The sequence below is a fragment of the Anarhichas minor genome, unplaced genomic scaffold, assembly GCF_050575085.1.
Source record: "Anarhichas minor isolate MPS153535 unplaced genomic scaffold, ASM5057508v1 ptg000080l, whole genome shotgun sequence".
Classification (NCBI taxonomy): Eukaryota; Metazoa; Chordata; class Actinopteri; order Perciformes; family Anarhichadidae; genus Anarhichas; species Anarhichas minor.
Genome location: NW_027466526.1, coordinates 2,198,314 through 2,222,632, shown reverse-complemented (window position 1 = coordinate 2,222,632; position 24,319 = coordinate 2,198,314). Strand labels below are relative to the sequence as shown.

The following is a 24,319-nucleotide window of genomic DNA, read 5'->3' as shown; positions in this document are numbered from 1 at the left end:
CATCATGATGCTTTCAAAGAAATAACAAAGGAAACAAGAATACCAACGTAGAAAGTCAGGCCGGGTGAAGCTATAAGACATCATGTGTAAGGATAGCTTTGTAAGACAATCTAAGAATATCTTTGATTTGATCATTGTGACGAGAGGAAGAGCGTAGAATTTGAGCCCGTCAGAATGGAGTCAGGCCCCCTTTCAGTTTGAGCTGTCGTGTTCGGTCAGCCGGGCCTGTCTGGTTTACATAAGCAGAGCCAGACAGCAAGAAAGAGCCCGCAGGAAGCTTCAATAAACTGACCCTGTTTCTTTGGATGGTGATGGATGAATGAACGAATAAAAGAACGAAAGAGAGGGATGGGAGGCTTGAGTTAAGGCCTGGGAGAGAGAAAGGGAACAGAGACCACAGTGGTTGTTAAACCCTCATACTTGAACCGAGATGTGACTGAGATTTGTTGCCTTCAAGCACTCTGACCTGTTTGTCACTTCAATTATTTAAGGCTGATTCAATAGTTATCAACATTCGTCTTATCCTGAGTCACCACAGAGAATCCTGGCTAATCGCAAAATTACTATTTAAGCTATGTCAACTTATGCCAATTATACAGTTGTAGGCCTTTCACAAAAAACTCTTCTGTTCCGCCTTAGTATTTATACTTTACAGAGAGTTTAGCTTGAGTTACATTAAAATCTTTAGAGATCAATGGAAAGACTATAAATATATACTGTATATATAATCATACATACTAGTATTGCTAGTATTTTAGACTCACGAAAACATTCGCAAAGTAGTCCCACAGTTTTGGAAAAGTGTCAGTTTTGTGATTGGAGTGTGCTGCACCTGGCAGCAAGAGTCATAATCCCCCGACAGTGATTTTAGCAATTAATAGAGCCTACCCTCACGGCAGTCTTTACAAAACTTCCTCCCAGATCCCAGGGAATCAAATTAGTGCTTATCGCAGTTCTTGCTCTTCTTTAATTTCAATTCCATGCTGCTGCTCCTGTGCAGTGAGTTTAATTGTCAGGGTCAGAGCTGGATTTTCTTATGTCCTTCACCAATAATAATAATTAACTAAATCAGGTATGCCCTTATGCTGTACCTCTCTTCCTGGACTCACTCTTTCCTTGTTTGCCTTTTTGCTTTATTTGCTTATTGTAAGTAGTTTCAGTTGACCCCCGATGACGTCCATGACTCAGACTTTTTGACATCTGCTTTTTGTGATAACTGTGCCTCATTCTTTCCCATGAATTGCAGATATTAGATGACTGCAGGTGGTTTAGAGAAGTCCTGTTCTCCTGCGCACCACAGAGAAAGAGAAGCAGTGGAGCAAATACTGCTATGAAACACTTAACCGACTACAGAGTAATGATCGTTATCAAGCGTCTAGAGGAAGACATTTCGCTTGTAGCGTAGCATAAAAAAACAGGAAAACAGCTAATTGTTAACTAGTAAACTTTAGAGGTGCTAGTAGGCGGTTTTTGTAACCTTCAGACATAGCCGAAGACTATGTGTTTCCTCCCGTTTCCAGTCTTTATGCTAAGCTAAGTTGAGCTAACTGGCACCAGTGTAGTCGTATCAATCTTTTCATCAAACTCAAATACTCATATTTCCCCAAAATGTTCAACTATTCCTTGAAAACAAGTCCAACAATTGATCTCTGAATGGAAGATTCCTTGCTGATTTAAAAAGTGCCTATTGGTTAACTGATGATAAAACATGACTCGTTTTGACCAGAGACATTGACATGCTACAGTACTACCTCAAGAAAACAGAAAACTAGATTTAGGACCACTGATCCATTATTTTGCAGGATGACGTGCAAGCATGACGTCCATGTTCAGACTGTGACCGCTGATGCTGAATGGAAAAGGTCTGCACGTTGTTTAGAAAAGGTTACACCAAGTGACATTTTCTGTGTGTAGTTGAGTGTGAATTTAAGCAAACTTAACCTTTGCTCTGTGCACATACATGTACCGGGCATCAACCTGTTTATGTTTCACGGCTGTGCAAATACAGAGGAGGGGACGCTCATTCATATTGAAAATAATGTCTACCGTCATGCAGTCATCACGAAACGTCACACCACCCCGGCTCTGATTTCCTATTCTATTTCCAGCTGAGGAGCATCCCATCATCCTTTGTGGGTGTCTGCTATGAAAGCAGGTGTGCTCAGTAGCAAACTGAAACGTCCTGCTGGCTTAATCAAAGACATGGAAATGGAATTATTACAGGGTGTGAGCGTGTGAGGCAACGAGAACATCTCCGTATGTGTGTGCCCGTGCATACCTGTGAGTCTGTGCATGTGTGTGTAAGTGTGTGTGTGTGTGTGTGTGCGTGATGGGTGGCAGAGCAGCAGAGGTCCGGCCCTGCAGGCTAGATGTTAGCTGCTGATAATGAGGCCCTGTTGAGGCTAATGGAGGCAAAGCCAATTTAGACTCACTCAGTGGCCGTGTGATATCGCCACATCGACCAGATTGACGAGAGCTCGAAGATGAGCTGTTGTGCATCAGCATTTCAGGGATTGCAGTCTAGACAGCCTTTCGGAAGAAAAATAAATGTAAGAGAAAGAGAGAGAAAGAGGTGGCAACAGGACTGGAATTTAAAATCAAATCAGGCTGATGTTTTATGGGGGAATAATCTACGACCAGGCCAAACGCTCCGTGCAAACCCTTTGCTTTGACACATTTATACTTCCCTCACGCATTTGTAAACACAAACCTGAACTAAGCCTGTGTTGTGCATGTTGTTTCAGACGGAAAGGTGCAGAGCTCTACTTTGCTTCTGGAGATTTGTCACAGCAACACATCTTCGCAGGGTAATTGCGGTATCCCAGAGATGGATCAGTCTCCCATGTGTACTGCAGTTTATTGCCTTATAATTATGAGACTAATTATGAAGATGTATTACAACCCCCCCTTGTGTGCCCGGATATATGTGTATACGCACAATTCACACACGCACACATCAATCAGAAATACTGTAGCCGCTGATTAAAATCTCAATGTGAAATTGGGAGGTGGTAATGACTACACCACTGCCTCTCCGAGTCCGAGTGTCTGCTGTGAAGCAATACTAATGCTTCACTTTAAGGTCTGAGTTTGAGGTTTATCGTCAACAAAGCTCCTGATTACGTTTCTAACAAAGTGTGTTGACAACAAAGGAGCAATGAAGCTGCGTTCAAATTTCCACACCTTGTTAATATGGCTTTCTAATCAAAACTTTTTCGAAAAAAAATCGCCTACACTACCATCATTGCAATTACAGACAACTATTTTATTGGTATTGCAATGGAGTTTCTATTTTTTTTATGTCGTCTCTATTTTCTCCTACGCCGGTGCCGCCGCAGCAAGAGTACAGAACAACAATAATTGCAACAAGGCTCTTCTGTGTAACATCAATCATGATACAGGAAGTACAGTAGATTAAAACTTCTTATACAGAGCTTTATATTCTTTGTTCCTCAGGCATATTACAACAGGTTATTCATTATATGTTTGTTCAGAGGGCAGAGGAAGAAGGGGTCGACACAAACACGCACGCACACACACACACACACACACACACACACACACCCTTCTCAGGGGATCTGTAAGGACAATGGTAGCACACTGCACACAAGGACAAGGTGTGGCTCCTCTGATGCAGCAGGACTCAGGATGCAGTTTGTGTGTGTACCCACAGTGGGAGGCAGGGACTCCCGCGCACCAAAGGATTCATTTCCAAAACAACTTGGATGTGAGTCGCCTGGGCAAACTGAGCGCCAAGTCCACGCTGCAAAGAAGAAAATAATCATAAAAGGCTCCTTGTAGGATCTTTTTGTTTTATCCCCAGACGTGACAAAGTCCACGACCCTGTATATCTATTTCTGGTGGATTCACAAACACAAGCAGACAAACAGAGCTCTGGCTGTATTTTACACAGAATCCTTCCATCTACAAACACCCATCCTGTAGCCACAGACTGAGATACTGCTAAAGGAGCAAGCCAAGGCCTTATTATGGACGCAGATTTACTTTCATTAAACTTTGACTGAAGTTCATCAAAGAGCGTTCCGTCCCTTCAGCAAATCCAGTTGTGCTCTTGATCTGTGGCAGCGAACCGCTGATAAGTAGTTAGCTCTGTCCCGATAAAGACTCCATTAGAGCTACACACAGAGCTCCGGCGACGAGGGGGAAGACGATAACGCCATGTTCCTAAACAACGGGCCGACTTATCTCCCCATGCCTTCCTGTCCAGGATATCCCATTTGGCTCAGAGGCAATGACATTATCATGGTAGAGGCTGCACGCGGGTGTTTTTAAGTTCACAGATCGTGATGATATTCTGCAAACTTTCACTTCTGCATGGCATTTTCCAAAATCACATTAGGCTAACGCCACGAGTTTGTCTTTGGAGTGTTGTGAGTAACTGGAACAAAGGTTATCTCGGTGTCAAATCCCTGCAGCGGTTGTGTAGACGGGCTGAGCCTGTCCAAAGGCATGGTCGGCTTATAAGAGAAAACTAAGCAATTTCCTTTTTATAAAACAAGACACAGACTTGTGGCCCCTCAAATCACCCCATACCCGGCATCTGAATGCAGAATTTGATGCCTGCACGTATCCCGGCAGCACAGACACACACGCGCACACCGCAATGAACACTATCTTGTTGTTCCAGTGTACTCACACAAAAAAGCGTATACTCAAATAAATGTTCGGCATTTTCACCACGACTTTCAGATGAATAATTCAGGTCTACTCTTCAGAGGGTGGCATGAACTGAATGTACACCAGTCAGCGCACGCCATCTCTGTCTGGTGCGCTGTGTGTTATGTTGAGTGATCAACACACAGGCAGTTTGCCTCTTTAGCCAGCCGCTCATTGCCTTTTAATGTATGCACATGGAATGTATGATCATTAAAAATCACAGTGGCAAGGTAGGGGGGGTCAGACTGAATAAAAGCAAAAAGACCCCCCCCAACCTCTCCCTGTCTCTCTCTCTGTCCATTCATTAATGATATCTATAGCCCTTTAAGCCTTTCATGAGTGTTGGTGGAGTGTCGGGAAGCTCTCTAATCCTCGCGTTGCTCTTTATTCTGCCCATGACGCTCATCCCCTCTGTGTCAGATCCTGAAACCCCGCTAATCCCCTGGTGGCATTGCGCGGGGCCCCAGCTGTCGGCTCCCATGCTGCGCCGCTTCTCGCCCGGCTAATTTGTGCCCCTGCTTGGGATGCTATTGATGTCACCTTGCCCAATCTATTCCAATAACTTTTTATTTTCGCTCTCTTGCTCTTTCACACTGCTTCCTTTCTCTCTCGTCCTCTCTCTCTCTCTCTCTCTCTCTCTCTCTTTCCTGGCTGATGATGAAACTCCCAGCTGGCACCAAGTGAGCGCTTTTGTTCCCTCTGTTGTATAAAGAGTCAATGCCCTTTTCCTCCATGCCCGCACACTACAAATCTGACACAGAGCCCTTCCTCCAAAAGCGGAATGAACGGGCAGTGGAGGAGGTGGCGATAAATGCAGGACAGAAGGCCGAAGCAGCTGAGAGCACACAGACTAAGCAATTGAATGATAGCACATTAAGAATCCTCAAGTTCAATTAAGAGTGCTTAACAAAGCATCAGTATGCAGGCTAGCTTTCTCTGACTTATTTTAATGAGAGGAAGGAGGTGGGAAGGGGCAGAGGAAAGGGAAGGGCTGTGGGTGAGGGTGTGGGTAATGATTAGCGCTGTTTTCTTACTTGCTAAGCTCCTCTGTGCAGCTCAATGGAGCAGTGGGCCGCAAAGAGAATTTGGACACCTTGGTGTCGCCCACCCAGACTAATGCCACCCGTCTGGCACTCTGTGGAAATGAGTGTACATGCAGAGAGACAACACAGGTGTAGACTATCACCAGTAGCGCGAGAGAAGTTTTAGTAAAAGCAGAAATAACATAATATAGGGAACACTGTGTTACAAGTAAAGAGCCGTCGTTTTAAACGTTTTAAACAAATGTAAAGATGCTAAGATGCTATGTTGATTTTGGCGGTCCCTGTGGGCAAAAGCAATAGTGTTTCCGACCACCAGATTCCCTTTAGAAAACCTCTAATTTTGCAAAATAAAGAAATATTTGCAGAAAACAAAATCGCATGTCCAATGCCTGTAATAAGCCTGTCCATGAATGGCCTATACCCTGCCTTTCTACCCACATGTCTGTGTACCTGCGCGCACTATATTGGGCGTGACCGCAGTCTTTCACAAGTCTAGACAGACAAAATTTCCCAACAATAGCCATGTTCACGTTTACGTTCATTATGATAATGTTAGGTGTTTTCTTGCATTTGAATGAGACATGCCGTAGTTGAATACAGTTAGCAGTGACAAAGGTGCGCTGCGCTCCTGTCCTTAACGCTCTCTTGTGGACACCTCCTCTATGTGTTTTGTGGGAGTGGCTTTAGAGGGAGGCCCGAGGGGAGGGGCTGGGATTTTTTGGGTTAGATACAACACTAGTTTACTCTCCAAAATTCCCTACACCAGCTTTATGAAAGGGGCTGTGTTTAAACCTGGCTTCACTTCCTTAACTTGAAAAAGTATAGAGTCCAGAACGGAGTAGTGAATTGTAAGGAGTTTGGAGAGACTGAGAGGAGAGAGACAAAGACAGGGGTGACGGATGAATAGTGTCCATTGTAGAAAGAGTAGAGGAAAGAAAAGTCACAGTGAAACAGAGAAAGATTAGGGTAAAAGGAAAAGATGAATACAGAGACAGAGAAGGACCAAACAAATGATAGCAGTGAAAATTGGAGTAAGAGCCCCGAGCAGAGTTGCTGGGAGACGGAATGTGGAGATGACCCCCGTTCCCAACTTCCCTTGGCGTGGCCTCATCGATGTGACATGCATTACCATTACAGCTCTTGTCACAGGCCCCGCCGTCCCTTTCCTTCACTGTTGTCTCTCTACTGCCACTCATGATCACAGTCTCTCGCTTTAACACGCAGGGCCAACACACCACACCGCTCTCTCTCTCTCTCTCTCTCTCTCTCTCTCTCTCTGTCATCCCCTTCTCTGGACCCACTGTCACAAAGATAAATAAGCAAAAGAAGAAGTCAGTGTGAATTTTCCAACAGTCACTCTCTCCCAGCGGATTTCTCTACACTGTTTCTCCACTCCTCAGCGAGGCTGCGGGATTATCTCGGAGGGCTGTCGGGCTATTCGAGGTCAGGATGAGTATTTACAGGTCTGGCAGTGACAGTGCAGGGGGAGAGGGGAAAAAAAGTATTCACAGAAATGAAATCAGCTTGAGTCGAGTTTGCAAAGAGTGGGAACTCTGGTACAGTACAGGTGTCATATCACATTCTGCTGAATAGACCACAGCGGGAGAGGAGATGAAGAGGGAGCTGAACTCATCAAGTTCCTTTCAGAGTGACATTAAGTGCAGTCACAATCCTGTAATGTTTAAGCTATTTAAATGACACGAGTACAGAAAGAGGCCCTGAAGGGCTTTGGTAATTTGTGTGTACTGTGGGTGGTTCAGACACTCCATCAAACTCCAAATGTTCACTCTGTTTGTACAAGTGATACACAAGCACCACAATATATTCCTGTGCACGAACAGATAAAACCACTGACGGTGCCCGTCTGAGGAACCAGCTCATTGAAAAAGAAATTGCCAAATTATGTCTCCACTTTTATTTAAACCACAAGACATGTAATTTCAGTCATTACTCTATGACAGATTCATTTTTTTTTTTTTTTTCATTCGTGCCATTTTGTTGGAGGAAAATATACTCTCACCATCCCCGAGGGGGAAAATGGAACGTACTGTTTGTTGACAAGAGTTTATAATTTCTATCAGGCACCATGCATCTGTTTTTGTTTGACGACCAAAAGCAGCAGTCTATGTGGTCACAGTCAGAGAGGATTCAGATTCAGAAAATGAAGACAGAGAGACAGACAGATGGTTATGTTGATTCAAAAATAAAATCCACATTTAAAAAGGGGAATGTGACATGTAATTACAGCAACAACTCTTTGCATATATTCTCTCAGTTATTAACAATGTGTCTAGATATAATACGCCTATCTTGAGAAGGTCCTCATCCAGAGAGTCTTCTCCCCCGCCACAGTATCAGGAAATCGTATACGGAGAGCATCTTTTGTATTTTTTATTTTCCTACAAAAACATTTCAGAAACTCTCCTTTGTGCTGTTGTTCCACATGCCATTGACTCCTGAATGAAGGTATTACGTCCACATGAGTTCACACAAAGTTTGCAGGAGAGATTACGGAGGAGCCAGAGAGCTGCAGTGCACAAGGCTATGAGCTAATTCCTCAACAACAGTGAGCCCGATGGGTGCTATTGATGCCGTGTAAGAAAGCAGACAAGATGTGTATTTGCCCTGAAGTGGCACACGATTGTGCAGTCGCAGTATATGTAAAGTACATGTACACGTATGTTTATTCCCTGCCACTCAACTTTCCACATTCCAAAAGCGTCCTCCTCCTGTGCTCTCTGTGTATCATTTCAGCATCCGATACATAAATAGCATGAATATGTTGGCTTTCGAAACAGTTACAATGTGTCTTGTAAGGCGTTGATTTGTGGATGGAGCAGTGGAATAAAATGAAGTCCTGTTTTGATCAAATATTCATTTGACAAAGCAACAAAAAAAAAGCAAAACATACATGATACTCCGTGACTGTAAACACACATCTAAGATCTAAGTGAAACAAATATCAGGTCTGGAATTACTTTAATTTATTTATGTGCAAGGCAGAGATCTTTCATGCCAGAGCGATAATAACACACAAAAGTGTTGCACCTTCGTTGGGAGAAAAACCTCGGGGCAGGCTTACGCCCAGGATCTCTATGGAGAGCTCCAGTGGGGTGCAATAGGTGATTTGCATCGCCCCCTCCCGGCACTTTCATCCTGACCCGGCAACACTGTGCACGTGGGGGAACGGTAGCCAGTGCTGTTGCCCGGACAACTGATCACAGGATTACAGGTTGGGAGAAGGGAGAGAGAAAGAGAGACGTCAGCGAGGGAGAGTCAGTTAGTGTTTGTATCACTGGTCTTTAATGCTGGTCCTGCTGTTTTTTTCATTTTGGCCAGCTAATGACGGACTGCTTCAGACCTGGGACACAAAGACAATGCAATTAACTGGCTGGTTGGAAACAAATGCTCCATGGAGCACTGATGTGGGTTGAAATTGGGAACCAGTGGTTTAAATAGGTTTTCAGTGAGGTGGTTTTCTTATTGAGCATCTATGTAGAATTCAGTGTTGTCAAATGAAGCTGTTTTCTGCCCGGTCAAACTTCTTTTTTACTAAAGTGAGCAGTTAAATTAGTTTTTTGTTTTCATTTAGTCTGTTTTCATCCTCTCCTCTTGCATCTTTACTTCTTGCCTTGATTTGTTTCCTGCCTGTGTGATTGTCGGCCCCGCCCTTATGAGATTCACCAGTTACCTGCCTGATTCTACCTGCCTGTCTTTGGACTTATTGGCTGTGAGCCTTTTATGTAATAAATCTTTAAACTGCACCAGTCTACCTGTCGTCTCAGCTTTTAGGTCCACCTGCCTGCTTCAAACCTGACAATACCCCCCCCCCCCCTCTTCTGAGTAGTATGATTGAGATTGACAGGGCAATGAGTTCTGCGTGCTTAGCTCGACACGCAACAGCTGATAGCCGTCAAAACCAAAACCTCATTTCAGTTATAACTAGATTTCAACTTTTCTTTTCCTCTTTATTTTATAATTCGGTCAAAGCTAATAATATAAGACTTGTAAAAGCTTACAAGTGTTCATGTTAATGAAAACATTTAATGAATATCAAATATTATTGTTTTTGGTTCACCCTAATTTATGCTAATTAAGCAGGAGACTGGAAGTGTGTCCCAAGACCCAATGTTTTTTTTGTTTTTCTTGCACTCGTATTCACTCATATTCAGCTACATGGGAGGCTCTGATCAAATTATATTTATATGGACAAAAAGGGCTTTTATGACGAACAGTCGAGATCAAGGCTCTGATTGGGCTATTTCGTGTTTGGCAACATTCTCCGTGGTTGCTCTCCGACTAAAGGTTTGCCATTATTAAGTCAAATCCTATGGTTTTGAATTTGGACACGACGGCACACATTTGCATTAAAACCTGTGCAGTTAACAGCAGAAGTGTCGCTGAAAACACATGTGTGAAGACAGCAGAAGACGTAGGAATAAAGACACAAACTGTAGAGCATACCGGTCTGCACAACCTTCCCTCAAATCCAGTGACAAGCCTCTTCTCATCTCTGTTGGACTGTTGCCATGTAGACCAGGCCATTGAACAACGGGATAAGGCACACTCAAATCTAACGCCTTCAGGGGGGAAGAAAAGTTCCTACTGCTGCTGCATATTAAAGCATAGCTATTTTCTGTGAGTGTGGCACGTCTTTATTCAATATCAGGGGCTCCACAGAGACACATCCAGCTTCAGGCTGGCAGCAGTGCGGCGAGAGTGTGAGTTGTAATCCGACTGACTGATCGTTTTTAATAATGCTCGACGCCCCGGTACTCGCATTTATTCATATTTAACTGGGGAGATGTTAGAGTGGACCGGTGTTGCTCTGTTTTTCTATTAACCTTAAAGACAGACAATGGTCATAATTTATGGCAACAAGGGGGAGGCCTTCCTCTTTCACTGACCACTGACACAACTCGTGGTTCGCCCACGCAGGAGGGAGCGCCCCACAGTACCGGAGCATGTAGTATCGCTTGCATGTAGAGAAGTTTTATTTTTCGACCTTCTAACTTTCCTCTTAAGAATAAAAGGAGTAAAGATGTTTCAATTTTTGCCCTCAGTAACAAATAGGCAAATAATTGTGTCATTGTATAAGAGTTTAAACCAGAAAATCTCAACCTGCAAGCCTCTTATCGGTGACGCTGAACAACCCATTTAAACAATGATCCTTCTGTTTGCAATGCACATGCAAAGTATAGATCACGTCTAGTGGCTAAAAAGAACTGAACGGCAATGCAAACATGTTGGTGAAAACCATACCTGTCAACAAGAGGCCTCTTTCCCACAGGGGGTCGAGGTCACGGCTAGCTCAACATGTTTGATGGAAAAATAAAAGCGTGTTTTTTGAAAACTCTCATTCAGCTCAACGCAAACAATGTCACTCAGATATTCTAACAAAAATGAGGTTGATAAATAGCAATTATCTGTGCTGTTAGTAACTCATTCCTCAGTTACACACTTGGAGATCAGGAGGAAATAGTCTAGACCAGAGTGCAGATGAGACAAGACTGCAAATGTAACTCCGCTGGTAGTTCACTAAGCTGGCTTCACTCAATGAAACAAACTTGACGCTGACACTGAACATAAAAGAACACAGCAATGTTAGGGGGGGCCTTTCTTTCAATTGTTTTATAATAGTTTCTCCTGTTATCAAATGTAAAGGATGGTATTTGGATGCTCAAATCGAGCCAGAACATTACCTTTAACAACATTCAGCCAATTCCAGAAAGAAGATACGCGTGTACAAAATAGATTTAGGGCTGAAGAGTACTTTCACAAGAAGGAGGCATGCTTCATTCATTGGAATGTTTTTTTTCTAAATAGCCTTATCAGCGTTTAGGTGATTAGCCCCTGATGTTCCTTTTAAGTGAATACATACACAGGCACCGAATGGATCTGGCTTGACAAAAAAACAGCATCTTAGACAAGGTCAGAGCAGTCATCATCCCCAAGCTGAATTATCTGCTACTCAAGTACATTCCATTAACATGGACTGTGTTTAGAAATGTGTGGGTGCGCGATGAGGTGGGAGGAAAGAGTGGGGAGCGCGAGAGGAATGAGGGAGGAGAGGAGCAGTGCAACAGGTTCCGAGGAGGACATGGGGAGGCATAGAAGGAGCCGAGGGTGCTGGGCAATGATGCTAACGTGGTAAAGCCAAGAGGAACCTGAAGGAAACGATGGATGATATGATGCAGATGAGGAGAACTTCAGCATAATGAGAGAAGCTCAATAAGATCATAAATGGTAGGCCTGAGCTGAGAGCTTGGCATTAAGAGGTTTTTTCTTTGAACAAAAATGAAGCTCTACATTAGAAAGTAATGCTTCCCCTCACCGAGGGGCCCTTGAGCGAGTCCCTCAATCCATTAACAGCTCAGTGACCAACAGGTCAGATTGTGGTTGCACTGGGCAGCTTCCAGGTGTGAATGTGCACGTTGTGAGTGTGGACTGCAGCTTTAAAAAAAATCTTCCCCAGATAAGTAAAGGTTAAACCAGCAGAACCGTTTTTATCACCTCATACAGTTGAAACAACAAATTGAATGGAAAACAGTTGGGCAGACACATTTGGAGTCCCGTCAAATATACACTCTCCTTTCAGCTCCTTTTAGTTTTTGGTCACCACCAACTCCTGTGGAAGATATCTGGCTCTCTGCTGAGTGCTGCCGATGTTTACTTGCTAGTTGCTAACTTTGTCTGTCAGCTTTATGTGGTGCAAGGAAAATAGTTTTTTAAAGCTCTTTTGCTGACATCAACTGCCTGAATTGGAAAAGTAAGATTGGGGGCTTTAAAACCAAAACAATGGACTTAAATACACTAAAACCACTGAGGGGAACTGCAGAGTCAGGTGATGATTCTTTAACCCCTTTGGCACTACACATAGTAATTTGATCAACTGCCAACATATAATCATTAATTGGAGAAGCTTTAAACAAAGTAGTCCTGGTCATACCTGAAACAGTGATGAGGAAGGAAATCCTTCTCCTCCATAAGAAGCTTCTTACCACCTTTGTAGAGAGGTGTGCTATTTGTTTGTGCTCTACAAACGCCTTTTATTTACCTTTCAAAACTAATATACAACTGAAATGATTATGTTTAGCTGCTGTTTGAAACAAAAGGCCAGAACAAAAGAAAATAAAAAACACCATAAAGTAGGGTGTGAAGTATAGAGTCACAATCGAAACTCTAGCAGCCTCTTTGATTGGCGGTCTGTTTAATGGCGAACCACGCTTTGAATTATTCTTTTGTTTGATGACTGACCCTGGCTGAACCTGAAAACCACTCATTTGTTCCGTTTTGAAACCTGACATATTGACTGTCTGTCCCTGCATCCACCGCTCCCCTTGTGTCCACCTGTGTCTCTGTCTGACTGCCCGATGGCCACAATACAGAGGGTACAGACAGCCATAGAGGCCTTCAAAGACATGCAAGTAATTTCACCTCCAGAAACCCAGCAAAAGCGTTCTTTCTCTTCATCCCCTCTCTATATATATTTTCTCCCTTCCTCTCTGTAGCACTCCTCTCTCTGTCGGTCTCCATCTGCTTTTGTATTTCTGCTGTCTTTCATGACCTCTCTCTTCTCCTCTCTCGCTCCGTTGTTCGCTTTACTCCCTTTCGTCGATCGCCCTCTCTCTTCTGAACCTCGGGTACACCTGGCTGGCTGCTGAGGGCTGACACTTTAAAGACATTGGCTTCAGCTTCTGCTGCTAGCGGAATATCAATATCTGCTGTACACACTCACACTCACACACACACACACACGCTCACATCGCCTCCCTCCCACACATGTAGCAACATATAGCACACATAAAGGCACAAGCATTATCCACAAAGGTCCCCCTCCATTCGCACACCACCCACTAACCCCCACAGTCCATCTGACTCTATTAGAGCCGGCATAAAGGGAGGCTGTCAGATTGCACAGCAGCGACGACTGAATGACCGCCACACCAACAAGAGAGGAACCTTGGGAGAGCTACAGTGGAGGGCACGATGAGTAAACACAAAGCATTTCCCCCTCCACCTCCACATTTTTTGTTGCTACAAAGCACTTTTTTTCCTTCTCCGAGTAACATGTCCTGCATGTGTTGGTTACATCAGAAGAATTTTAAGCAGCTAACTGTAAGCCCTTTAAGACCTCATCCCTGCTTGGGCATGTGTGAACGTACAGAACCCAACTCTCTCTCTTTCTTTGTCTCTGTGGGCTACTCCTCTCAAACCTCCCTCACCCCCACCCTCCCCTCGCTCTTTGTTGATTTACAACGTGGACGTCTCTCCATCAAAGCCAGATTGCTGCTCTCCGTGTTGCCTGGCATGGATCTCTTTGCACTTGGGAGTAACACCCCACAGCTCAAGGATCAAGAGGTTATCACGTGATTCTCACTGTCTGTTTCAATTGTTTTGGCTATCTGCGCCTGAGTAAATGGCCATTATAAATGTCACACCTCAAGTGCATTGTTTGCAGCAATAAACAAAACAACTGATGGAATAATAGCTTCATTTTTCTGTCGGTGTATTTTTAGAAGGTATTCTGTCGTGCTGGCCTAAAATAGCAAAAATAATATATCACCAGTTTATGCATCTGTTGTGTTTACAGACTGACTGTGAGTTTAGCCTTGATAGCTTCCTCCTGGAAGTCACGGGGGACAACCTTTCACTCCTTAAATTTGCATAACGTTGGCCTGACACCTAGTGGATACTATAATGTAAGTTGGTCTGAAAGGAGTATCAGCGAGACACTTAAATTCAGATTGAACTTCTCATCTCCATTTTGTTTTCTTTCTTAAAGTCACATAACAATCCCACACATGATTCAGTTACATCATGGCCATGCCAAGAGTTTTCTTGAAGAGATGTCTGTGCAATACTCCTACAAATTAGATACAATATAATAGTCGATCCACACCAGTCAGTCGGTGCCTGACTTGAACTGATGTTTATTTAACAAATGGGATATACAAGTTTAGTCAAATTAAGACCAACCGTCAGGTCATTTAAGGACTTTAGGACTTTAGGATGAGCCATGTCAGCTTTGTGACTCAGCAACTCACAGTCACCCCCTACACATAAAATAAATATCTTTAAACAGCAAAAATGTAACTGTACGGGATAATAGGATATTTAATCTTAAAGTTATAATCCTTCAGATGTTCATCATATCAAACTACTTTTTGATGGCTGCTATAAACATTTACACTCCTCAGTTGACTTTTTTGCATTGTCAGTGGCGCAGTCCACCATTCCTGTGTTGGATTCAACTGGTGCGAAAACACAGAGATTTACAGGAAATGATGCATGCGCACATTGCTCGTAATTTGTGTGGACATGTTTCGCGTGATGACATAATCTGGAAGAGCAGAACAGTCAGTTCCCGTCATTTTGAAGAGAAACATATTTGCGTCGAGTAAAACTACTGCGAAACACAAGTTGCGAGTGTTGCACGTCTTCCTCTGTTGTCGCTGTTTCTGACATACAAGCTCTTTAAACCGACTTCCTGGTGGTGAATAAACTCTCTGCGTTGTTTTATTACGACATTGTTAGCATCACCAACAGCAACCACAGGTGTCACCAAATCAACCAGAACCGAAATTGTAAGGATTGCACCTTTAATGGCCTTACTAGAACCTGACCTAATGGGGGCAGGTCTTTATGAAGCTTTATACTGACCGTGTGTGGCTCGGATAACAATTCATTTACGCTGACATCGTTAGAATCAATACAAATTTTTCAAGCAAAAGTCATAAAGAATCCCAAATCCTGGCGAGTCTTCTTGGACTCTGCTGTAGAAGCGAGGCTTGTTTGGGCTCTAAGTCTCAGCATGCTTAGTCAAGCGGAGAATCGAAGCCCCGGGGCCAAGACACGTTATCGCAACAGATATGACAAAGTGACAAACTACTATACTTCAGACCAAGCCTCAGATTTATCATAGAACAACAAGAAAGAGATTCAATCTGGAGGAAACTCACAACCGCCACACTGAGTCAAACAGAAAACACTGTTGTTTTTACGTGTGTTTGTAGTGCTGGATTAAATGATGGCGAGCACTATAATCTTAAAAAACATGGCAGTCTACATGAAACCTTTTTGGAATTTGTTTAACTCTTCCCTTCTGGGCTGTGGAATAGCACTGATCAGCACTGATACAAAGCGTTTCATTCACTTTCACATTGATTTAATAAAAATATAAAAAGGTCTTCATTGAGCGAACTGAGATGAAAGGGAATCATTATCTGGGACCTTTCTCCTATTTAAAGCCAATGCTCTGAGCTTATCTTATGTATCATGGAACATTTCAAATTATTTCAATACTACTCAAATTTAAGTGGTTCAAAAAAGGGCTCCATATGCAAAACAACCTGCAGCCCTGTACCGAGTGAGTGCAATCAAATGAAGTCAAGTCAGAGAAACTGCACTCCCTGTCCATGTTGCTTTCAAATAGTCTTGTATTTGACCAAGGAGAGCTGTCTGCCCTTCACACACACACACACACACACACACACACACATTTATACCAATCAGCAAGATCTAAATCCCCCGGGTATAGGCTCTATTAGACCATGTGCTTATGAGAAGATAATCATTTGGTGATATGAAGACACAGCACCGGGCGGTGGGTGGCAACAGTTATGCTGCTGCATGAAAATGCTCTGCTGCACACTGTGCGCCACAGCTTTAACTTTTAATAAGTTGTTGCCTAAAGGCAGACATTAATGATTCCTTTCTGTCAAGGTGAAGGAACAGAGATAGCAGACAATGTGCTTAACTTTAAAGAATGCAATCACAGCTTTGAATATGAGTGTGTGAGTTATAAAATGACACCGCTGCCCTCTGGGCAAACAAGTTAAGCTTTTGCCCTTGACTATACAGATCGATGAGATAGTTTTAATGCCAATATCACGCTAGAAGGGCAGATATTTATTTGTGACATTTTGTTGCATGGTAAAAAAACGTATTACCTTACAATTTAGCTGACCTGTTAATTGTGTATTTTACTTGGAAACAAACCCATGACTAGACTCTAAAAGGCTTAAAATGCCAGAGAGTTAATTGGAAAAGGAACCCGTTTTTCACAAAAACTGTCATTTTATAGACACAAACTGTCATTTTATAGACACAAACACTAGATGGAGCTGTTTAGTTTTGACTGCTGCCTACATGACGGCTGGTTTCATCGCGTCACATGTGGGAACTTTGTGACCTCAGTTTTCAGTATCACTGCCTGGATATACAGTTCATTTCTTGTCAGATTTGTGCTCCACATACATGTCATTTGGCAGTTTCATAGTTAAATTGCATGTATTTGCTGCAGTGTAGCCCACAAACAACAACATGACAAACTGTCCACATAGAAGGCTGGCATGGCACAAGCAGTTTGTGGGTTAACCTAGTGTTTTTGTTGTGCAATCCACATTGAACTGCAGTAGTGGTCGTCGAAGCTCAAGCAGCTATTTATGTCTGATTCGCAGAGCTCTGTAAACAAGCCCGAGTACAAGAAAAACATGTCACATCATGACGACTGAAAATGCACTCTAATTTCGTTGTTTTTATGTGGCCACATTTATGAAACAGACCAGCAAGCATTGATTCTCCAGCTTTTACGAAACCTGAACCTTGTGGGATGCACTCCACGAAAGCTGGTGATTGAGCTTGATCTGTTTCAGGGAGCATGAAGCAAATGAGGCTGAAGTGAGCACAACAAATACAAGCATAAGAAACGCAAGCATCTGTTGTTGATGTGCAGTTAAATCAGGACGTTTCCTTATGCTTAAAGGATGAATGCCGTCTGTAAAAGTGAAGCCAAAGATATTTAGCAGTGCGTCACATAGCCTAGAGTACAACAATTTTACTCCATTAACCCAAGCCTCTTGGTAAATCTGAGTAGCTTGGGTCTGGTGACTTTGCTGTGATGCCAGTAGTCAAGGCCTGAATGTTTTACATGTGGTTGCTCTCTCTGTTTCTGAGTTGCTTCAGTAACCTAATCATGTTTTTGCATCTCTGTGTTTTCAACCAGCCGGCCGACAGTGTGAGCGGCCAACAACATGGGTGTTCGAGTATCAGTGCTGTTTTTACTGCTACAATCATCTGGCAGACAGCGATGGAGATGGTGAAGCGAATAGGAGTGGAAGGTATAGAGAAGAAATGAGAGATCAGACCAGGGAGAACTGAAGTGACATTATATAAGAGGAAGAGGGAAAGAAAGTCATTGGGAAATAGAAGGAAAGAAAAAGATTAGGTGGGGAGTCAGACATATACTGAGAAAACCTCTTTGACGAGACACATGTGAGTCTGCAGCCGTGTTGCCAAAGAGCGGCTCTATTTTTAGGGGAGGAATGCACACAGAGGCCTCGTGGAAAGAGACCATAACAAACAAACAGTACGCAACACGCTCCTACAAAGAGACAGCCCCCTTTGTATCGCACAGGCACACAGCATCGACGCAGGAGCTAAGAGGAAGAAAGTACAGGGAAATGTCAACGCATCAGATTTTCTCTTGAGATCTTGCTTTCGAAAACAGAGTGGGGCAACCACACAACATAAAAAGAGAGAGAAGAGGAACAGGTAGGAGATGTATTCCTCTGAGGCTTGTTGTCTTATGTATGTTGTTGGCATGGCTTTGGATAAATTCTATGTAAATATGAATCAAACAAAAGAGTTTTTTTTTTTTTTGCACTGATATGTTAAAATTAGCATTCTGTATTTTCTTGCTTTGAATCAGACTAGTCCATTTGTATGTGTTATTTTACACTGATGTGTAATGCATGCAATGGATTGGAAGAGCTGCAGTCACATGCACCACTTTTTCCATGACAATGAATAGTTGTGCAGGTGTTTCTGGGGTAATCTACTTAGACAACTAGTCTTCATAATAAGTCAGACAGGCGTCTATAGGCCCTATTTGTAGAATGATTGGGTGTAGCAGCACTAAATTGGGCCCGCGGGCTTAAAGGCAATGATCACATAATAAAGTTAGTGTGTGTGTGTTATGAGTTGAACAGGCTTCAAAAAACATGGTATCTGTAAAGTACACAATCAAGCAGTGGTTTTGGTGACAGCTTACCAAGAATATTTGTAGGACAGAATTTTGGATACATGACACAGGAGTGTATTGAATCTAATTCCAGTGGCATGGTTCTGCGGTAATGTGTTTGTTTCACTAGAATTTGTAAATTCTCGGGATTATAATCAATTCTAAGATGTCTTATAAAATGGGACCTTTTCTCAAAATCCTTATACTGCTGCCCTAAACTCTAAGCTAAACTAACATCTAATCCAGTTTTGGTAAAGTGTACACCACATTAGTGCTAAATTAGCTAAAATGATTGAACAAGAATTAGAGTATGTGTCTGATTATACAAGTTGATGGAGGAGGCGCTTACATTAAAAAATGCTAAAACATCCATGCTTGATTTGAAAAAAAACAAACCAATTGATTTGACAATAACAGCATGGTCTCTCCTCAGCATGGACCGACCAGTGGTCAAGATCTTCCACTACAAAGACAAGGAGCAGTCCTCCAACCTGCTCCTGCAGCTCAACGGACTGAGACAGGAGAACATCCTGACCGATGTGTCACTGTGTTCGGATAACACAGAGATCCCATGCCATCGCAACGTCCTGGTCTCCAGCAGCCCCTACTTCAGAGCAATGTTCTGCAACAACTTCATAGAGACACAGCAGACTAAGATTGACTTACAGGGCATCACATCGGCCATTCTAAGCAGTGTCATTGACTATGTTTACACAGGACTCGTCAGTATCAGCATGGATATCGTGCTGCCTCTGATGCAGGCGGCATCCATGTTGCAATATGGCCGCCTTTTTGAGGCCTGCTCGAGCTTCCTTCAGGAGCAACTGAGCCCTGACAACTGTTTGAGCATGATACGGCTCTCTGAGATCCTGAATTGTAACAGTTTGAGGGACAAAGCAAAGGAGATGGCCATGAAGAGCTTCTCGGACGTGTCAGCGTCTGAGGATCTGTGTGAGCTCTCCCTGCCAGAGCTCATGGGATACCTGGAGGATGACGGTCTTTATGCGGAGGAGGAGCAGGTCTTTGAGACACTGGTAGCTTGGATCCACCATGATCCTTTATCCAGGCGTGGGGCAATCAGTGACCTTTTCAAGAAAGTTCGCCTCCGCCACATCCATCCCACATACCTCTTTCAATTCATAGCCAACGACCCTCTGATCCAGTCCTCCACCCTCTGCGCCGAGCTCATAGAATCGGTCCGACGGCTGATGTTTTCCGTCAACACGAAATGCGTTGGTGACACAGCGGTTGACTTCAAACCTCTCTGGGTTGCACCGAGGCGCTACTCCTCCCACGACATGTTGGTGGTGGTAGGAGGGAGGAAGAACAGCGAGCAGACCTCGAGGGAGGCCCTCGTCTTCGATGAAAGGAGCGAGACATGGCAGCAGCTCGCCAAGCTGCCCATTCGTCTGTATAAAGCCTCCTATGTCGCCCTTCACAGTGTCTTGTATGTCATCGGAGGCCTGACCACAAACACAAAGAACTGCCAAGTCAGCACAACCGTCTACACCCTCTCCCTCAAGACCAACCAGTGGCGGACGGCAGAACCCATGCTGACGCCACGCTTTGCCCACCAAAGTGTCTCCTACCTCCACTTCATCTTTGTCCTGGGTGGCCTTGGGCCTGACAGACGACTGACGGACAGCGCGGAGAGGTGAGTTGGACCATAATTATCATCAAACAAAAGCCTGTCTTGGCAAAAGCCCATAACACATACAGAACTAAACACGCAAACGTGGGAAATAAAAACACTTCTCTCCATAATGCTATCAGGTACAACAGTATGTTCAACCAATGGGAGGCTATGGCGCCCATGCCTGAGGCTGTGTTGCACCCTGCAGTGGCTGCTTCTAACCAGAGGATCTACGTGTTTGGAGGAGAGGACGCCATGCAGAACCCAGTCAGAATAATACAGGTAATGCTCTTCAATCACTAAATCACGGTTTATGTTTTCTTTCATTTGCAGCTCCATCGTCTATTCTTTCTCATTCATTCATTCATTCACTCACTCACTCAATCTATTTCCCCGTCACCCTGACCCCCCTCCCCCGTTCGGTAGGTGTATCACATTGCCAGGAACATGTGGTCTAGGATGGAGAACAGAACGGTGAAGAATGTGTCTGCTCCTGCTGCCATTGTGGATGACAAAATCTACATCATTGGAGGTAGACAATATGAGGGCTAACAAAACAATGTTTATGTTTAAAGCTCATACACTTAACACCTTTGATTCAGCTAAGAAAAGGAGAAAGGAATCCATAAAAAGAGAACCATATTCATTCTGCTGTAATTCCGTATTGATTTATTTATCAGAATGCATCGCGGGCATTCTGCTTGAATCACACGGGCCGCCCCTCTCAAATGAATGCCTCCCTTGTCACAGGATACACCAGGAGAGTGATCGCATACGACACCAACGCCAACCGGTTCATCAAGTGTGCCAACCTGAAGGAGAGGAGGATGCACCACTCTGCCACCGTCCTCAACAACAAAGTCTACGTCACAGGCGGACGTCACATCAACGGCAATGACGTCATCGAGGATTCAGACAATTTCGATTGCTACGACCCAAAGACGGACACTTGGACATCTAAGGGGACTCTGCCGTATAAACTGTTTGACCATGGCTCGCTGACTTTGACGTATGTCTCAAACCATGGGCAAAATCATGGCTGATCTCTGATGTTATACTTTAATGCTATTAATTTGAAACCAGTTTATTTGCAACTGCCAATCAAAAAGTGTTCCATGTCTTTTCTATGTTTCTTTTCAAACAACCAAACCTATGAAAACAGGCTATTGTGCGCCACATCCCCTTCTCAACCGGTCTTGACTTCACAGAGGGTGAAAGTGCTATTTTCAGCCTGCTCTAAATCATGAGATTTCACTTGTCATGATTAAATCCCGGGGGCTGTGTTCTGTGTGGTGCTCAGTCTGACTGCTGCTGTGTCTGGTGAAAGGTTATTTAATTTACATATCTACTGTATACTAAAATATTAACTTCTGACCTTGTGTGAATAGCCTCAATTTCTGTATTTAGTAAGATACAATTTAACTTTTTTTTAAAGGTGTTTTTTAAAAATGTTTTTGTACTGCTTTTTCTGGTACTAACTATTGATTTTTCACAATAAAAATTCAATCAACACACCTGGCCTCTCTCCATCTCTCAGTGCAGTATGTCTTCACAGTGCTTAGTCAGTTGACAGCGAGTGTAATCTGAGCAGCATGTGTCTGTTTGGCCCCGCTCTCACTCCTGTCCATACAGGACCTTCACATGTCCAGGCAGGTTCCTGCCATCCAGACAAGGAGGGACACAGAATAAAACATCTAGAAAATGTATCACATTGCAAAGAACAGTTTTAAATATTATCGAGAATGGAAGATTGTGAAATAGCTTTTCTCCACCTGTTGCAGGTGAAGTAAAAGCCACCGGTGCCCCACGAGGTCTCAGCTGACTAACATGAATTTGAATGTGTCTGCTCATGCAGAAGACACATGCTGATGGACATGAAAATAGGGGACATCAAAGCCAAATTGTGTGGCCTGTTTAGCCAGCATGAAAGGATATCACTAATGATTTAGTGTTCATAGGATCACAAATTATTTTGAAAATTACATTTAATGTTAATATGAATGGTGCAGGTAATTCAGATCTCGAGTAAAGTAAGGATCAGCAACAGCTGAAGATAACATGATTTCATTCAACTCTAAAATTGTAGAGACTGATGTCAGCTGTTTCGTGTGGAGAAAACATAATGTGACCAGGAGCTATTACACAGGACTCTGTGTCCATTACATTACCAGAAATCACTGGGTCAGGTGTTTCAGTCACTCACTGCCAGCAAATAGAGTCCAGGGGACAGTGGGTGGGTCAAGGTGGGGGACTGGAAAAACTATAGTAGTTATGATGTTATTTTGAGAGACAAACAAGAGGGCAAATGTTACACCATGTGATGCATGTGGTCCTGTCGGTTGCCACGCAAGCCGGCAGATGTGAGAGGCGACTGGAGAGAGCAAGAGCAACTAATGAGCAGGGTTTCACAACAGAGAATCTGAGCCAGTGATGAAACTCATCCAGGAAGAACAGCAACAGGTGTGTGTGTGTGTGTGTGTGTGTGTGTGTGTGTGTGTGTGTGTGTGTGTGTGTGTGTGACTATGTGTATTTGTGAGAGAGTGTGTGTGTTTGTGATTTCGATTTTTGGAGGCTCAAGCAGGACAGCTGTCCTGTCCGGTCACAACATCACAACACAAATAGGAATCGTGGACAGAGGAGAGAGAGCGAGAGAGAGAATTCACTACTTACCTTTTAAATCATGCATCCATGTGTCTCAAAAACATTGACATAAACAGGGGATCACCACATGATACAATGTCTTGGGAACATGAATATCTACACAAAATTGTGTGGCTATCAATGAAGAAGATAAGTAAAAGGTTTGACCCGCTAGATGCTCTAAGTATTGAGGCAGTGGATCACAAAAGTCAGTGGGGTTCATCCTCTGAGGAACATGAATATCTGAACTGTCATGGCAAACCATTTTGAAGTTGTTGAGATATTTTAGTCTGAACTGACAAACTGACATTGCCATCCACAGAGCCAGATCACTAACACCAAACCACCTGATTTAACATTGGTTGTGACTCACTGAATAAACTAAACTGATACTCTTTGGAGCCGTAGGTCATAGCTTCCTTCTCCGTTAGTCAGTCATCAACTGACACTTGCAGGGACTTTCCATGTCATCCTGTAGTTTGGCCGTCTCTACAAATAGACTTTAATTAGATTTCAGTGACTGAACACCATACACATCACTGTATAGCCCCTGCACTTCACACAGTAAGAGCTGTTTTTGTCTTGAAGTTCCACTTTTCACACCCAACACTGCGGCTCCGTATGGTTAGCCACATGGGGAGCTGTCGGACTATTTCAGCGTGGGCCACTTCTGCGACGGCTGCAATTGGAAGTCATGATCAGCACATCTAGTCAGAGCACATGTGCCCAATGTGCTTTGCAATATTCTCATGTGACATGTTGTTGACAGATTTTAACATGCGGAGTGTGTGCAGAGCTCTGACCTCTTGCATATATTCGGGTGTTACATTCAAACCTAGGACATGAAGCCACAGATGCACCTGTTTCAAAAGCTTCAGCAACACAGGATCTGTAATTAACGGTGCAAGAATGTTTGAATGAATTCAGAATGTTTGAATGAATTCAATGATTTCAATAAAACACTAAAATCCTGAAATGCACTTTTGTTGAGGGAGAACCCCTTTCCATGCTTATTCACTCTTTTTGACAGTCACAAAAAGGTGACTAATTTATTAGAAGAAGAGAAGGAAAGGAATCAACAGAAATGAGTTGGTGTAATAGCATGTGAACATACACTCATTCAGTCACATGGGTATAGATACACACACATGCGCACCAACCACTGTGTCTTTTTCTTATACTGAGAAACAATACACAAAGTGGTTCTCGTGCTGCAGGAGTTTAAGGAAGAGAACTTCACATCAGCAGTCACATGACATCAGTAATCAGACTGGGGTGCGTTTTAGGTGAGACATTAACGGC

The 24,319-nt window shown here is 43.4% G+C and overlaps 1 protein-coding gene across 1 annotated transcript; it reads left to right on the top strand.

The window, feature by feature from the left end:
* The first annotated feature begins 19,178 nt into the window (after positions 1-19,178).
* Positions 19,179-21,420, top strand: LOC142938211 (kelch-like protein 38). The gene is made up of 4 exons (XM_076081468.1): positions 19,179-20,398; positions 20,518-20,659; positions 20,804-20,909; positions 21,128-21,420. Exons 1-4 carry the CDS (start codon positions 19,179-19,181, stop codon positions 21,418-21,420), a joined length of 1,761 nt encoding a protein of 586 aa, XP_075937583.1.
* The last annotated feature ends 2,899 nt before the right edge of the window (positions 21,421-24,319 follow it).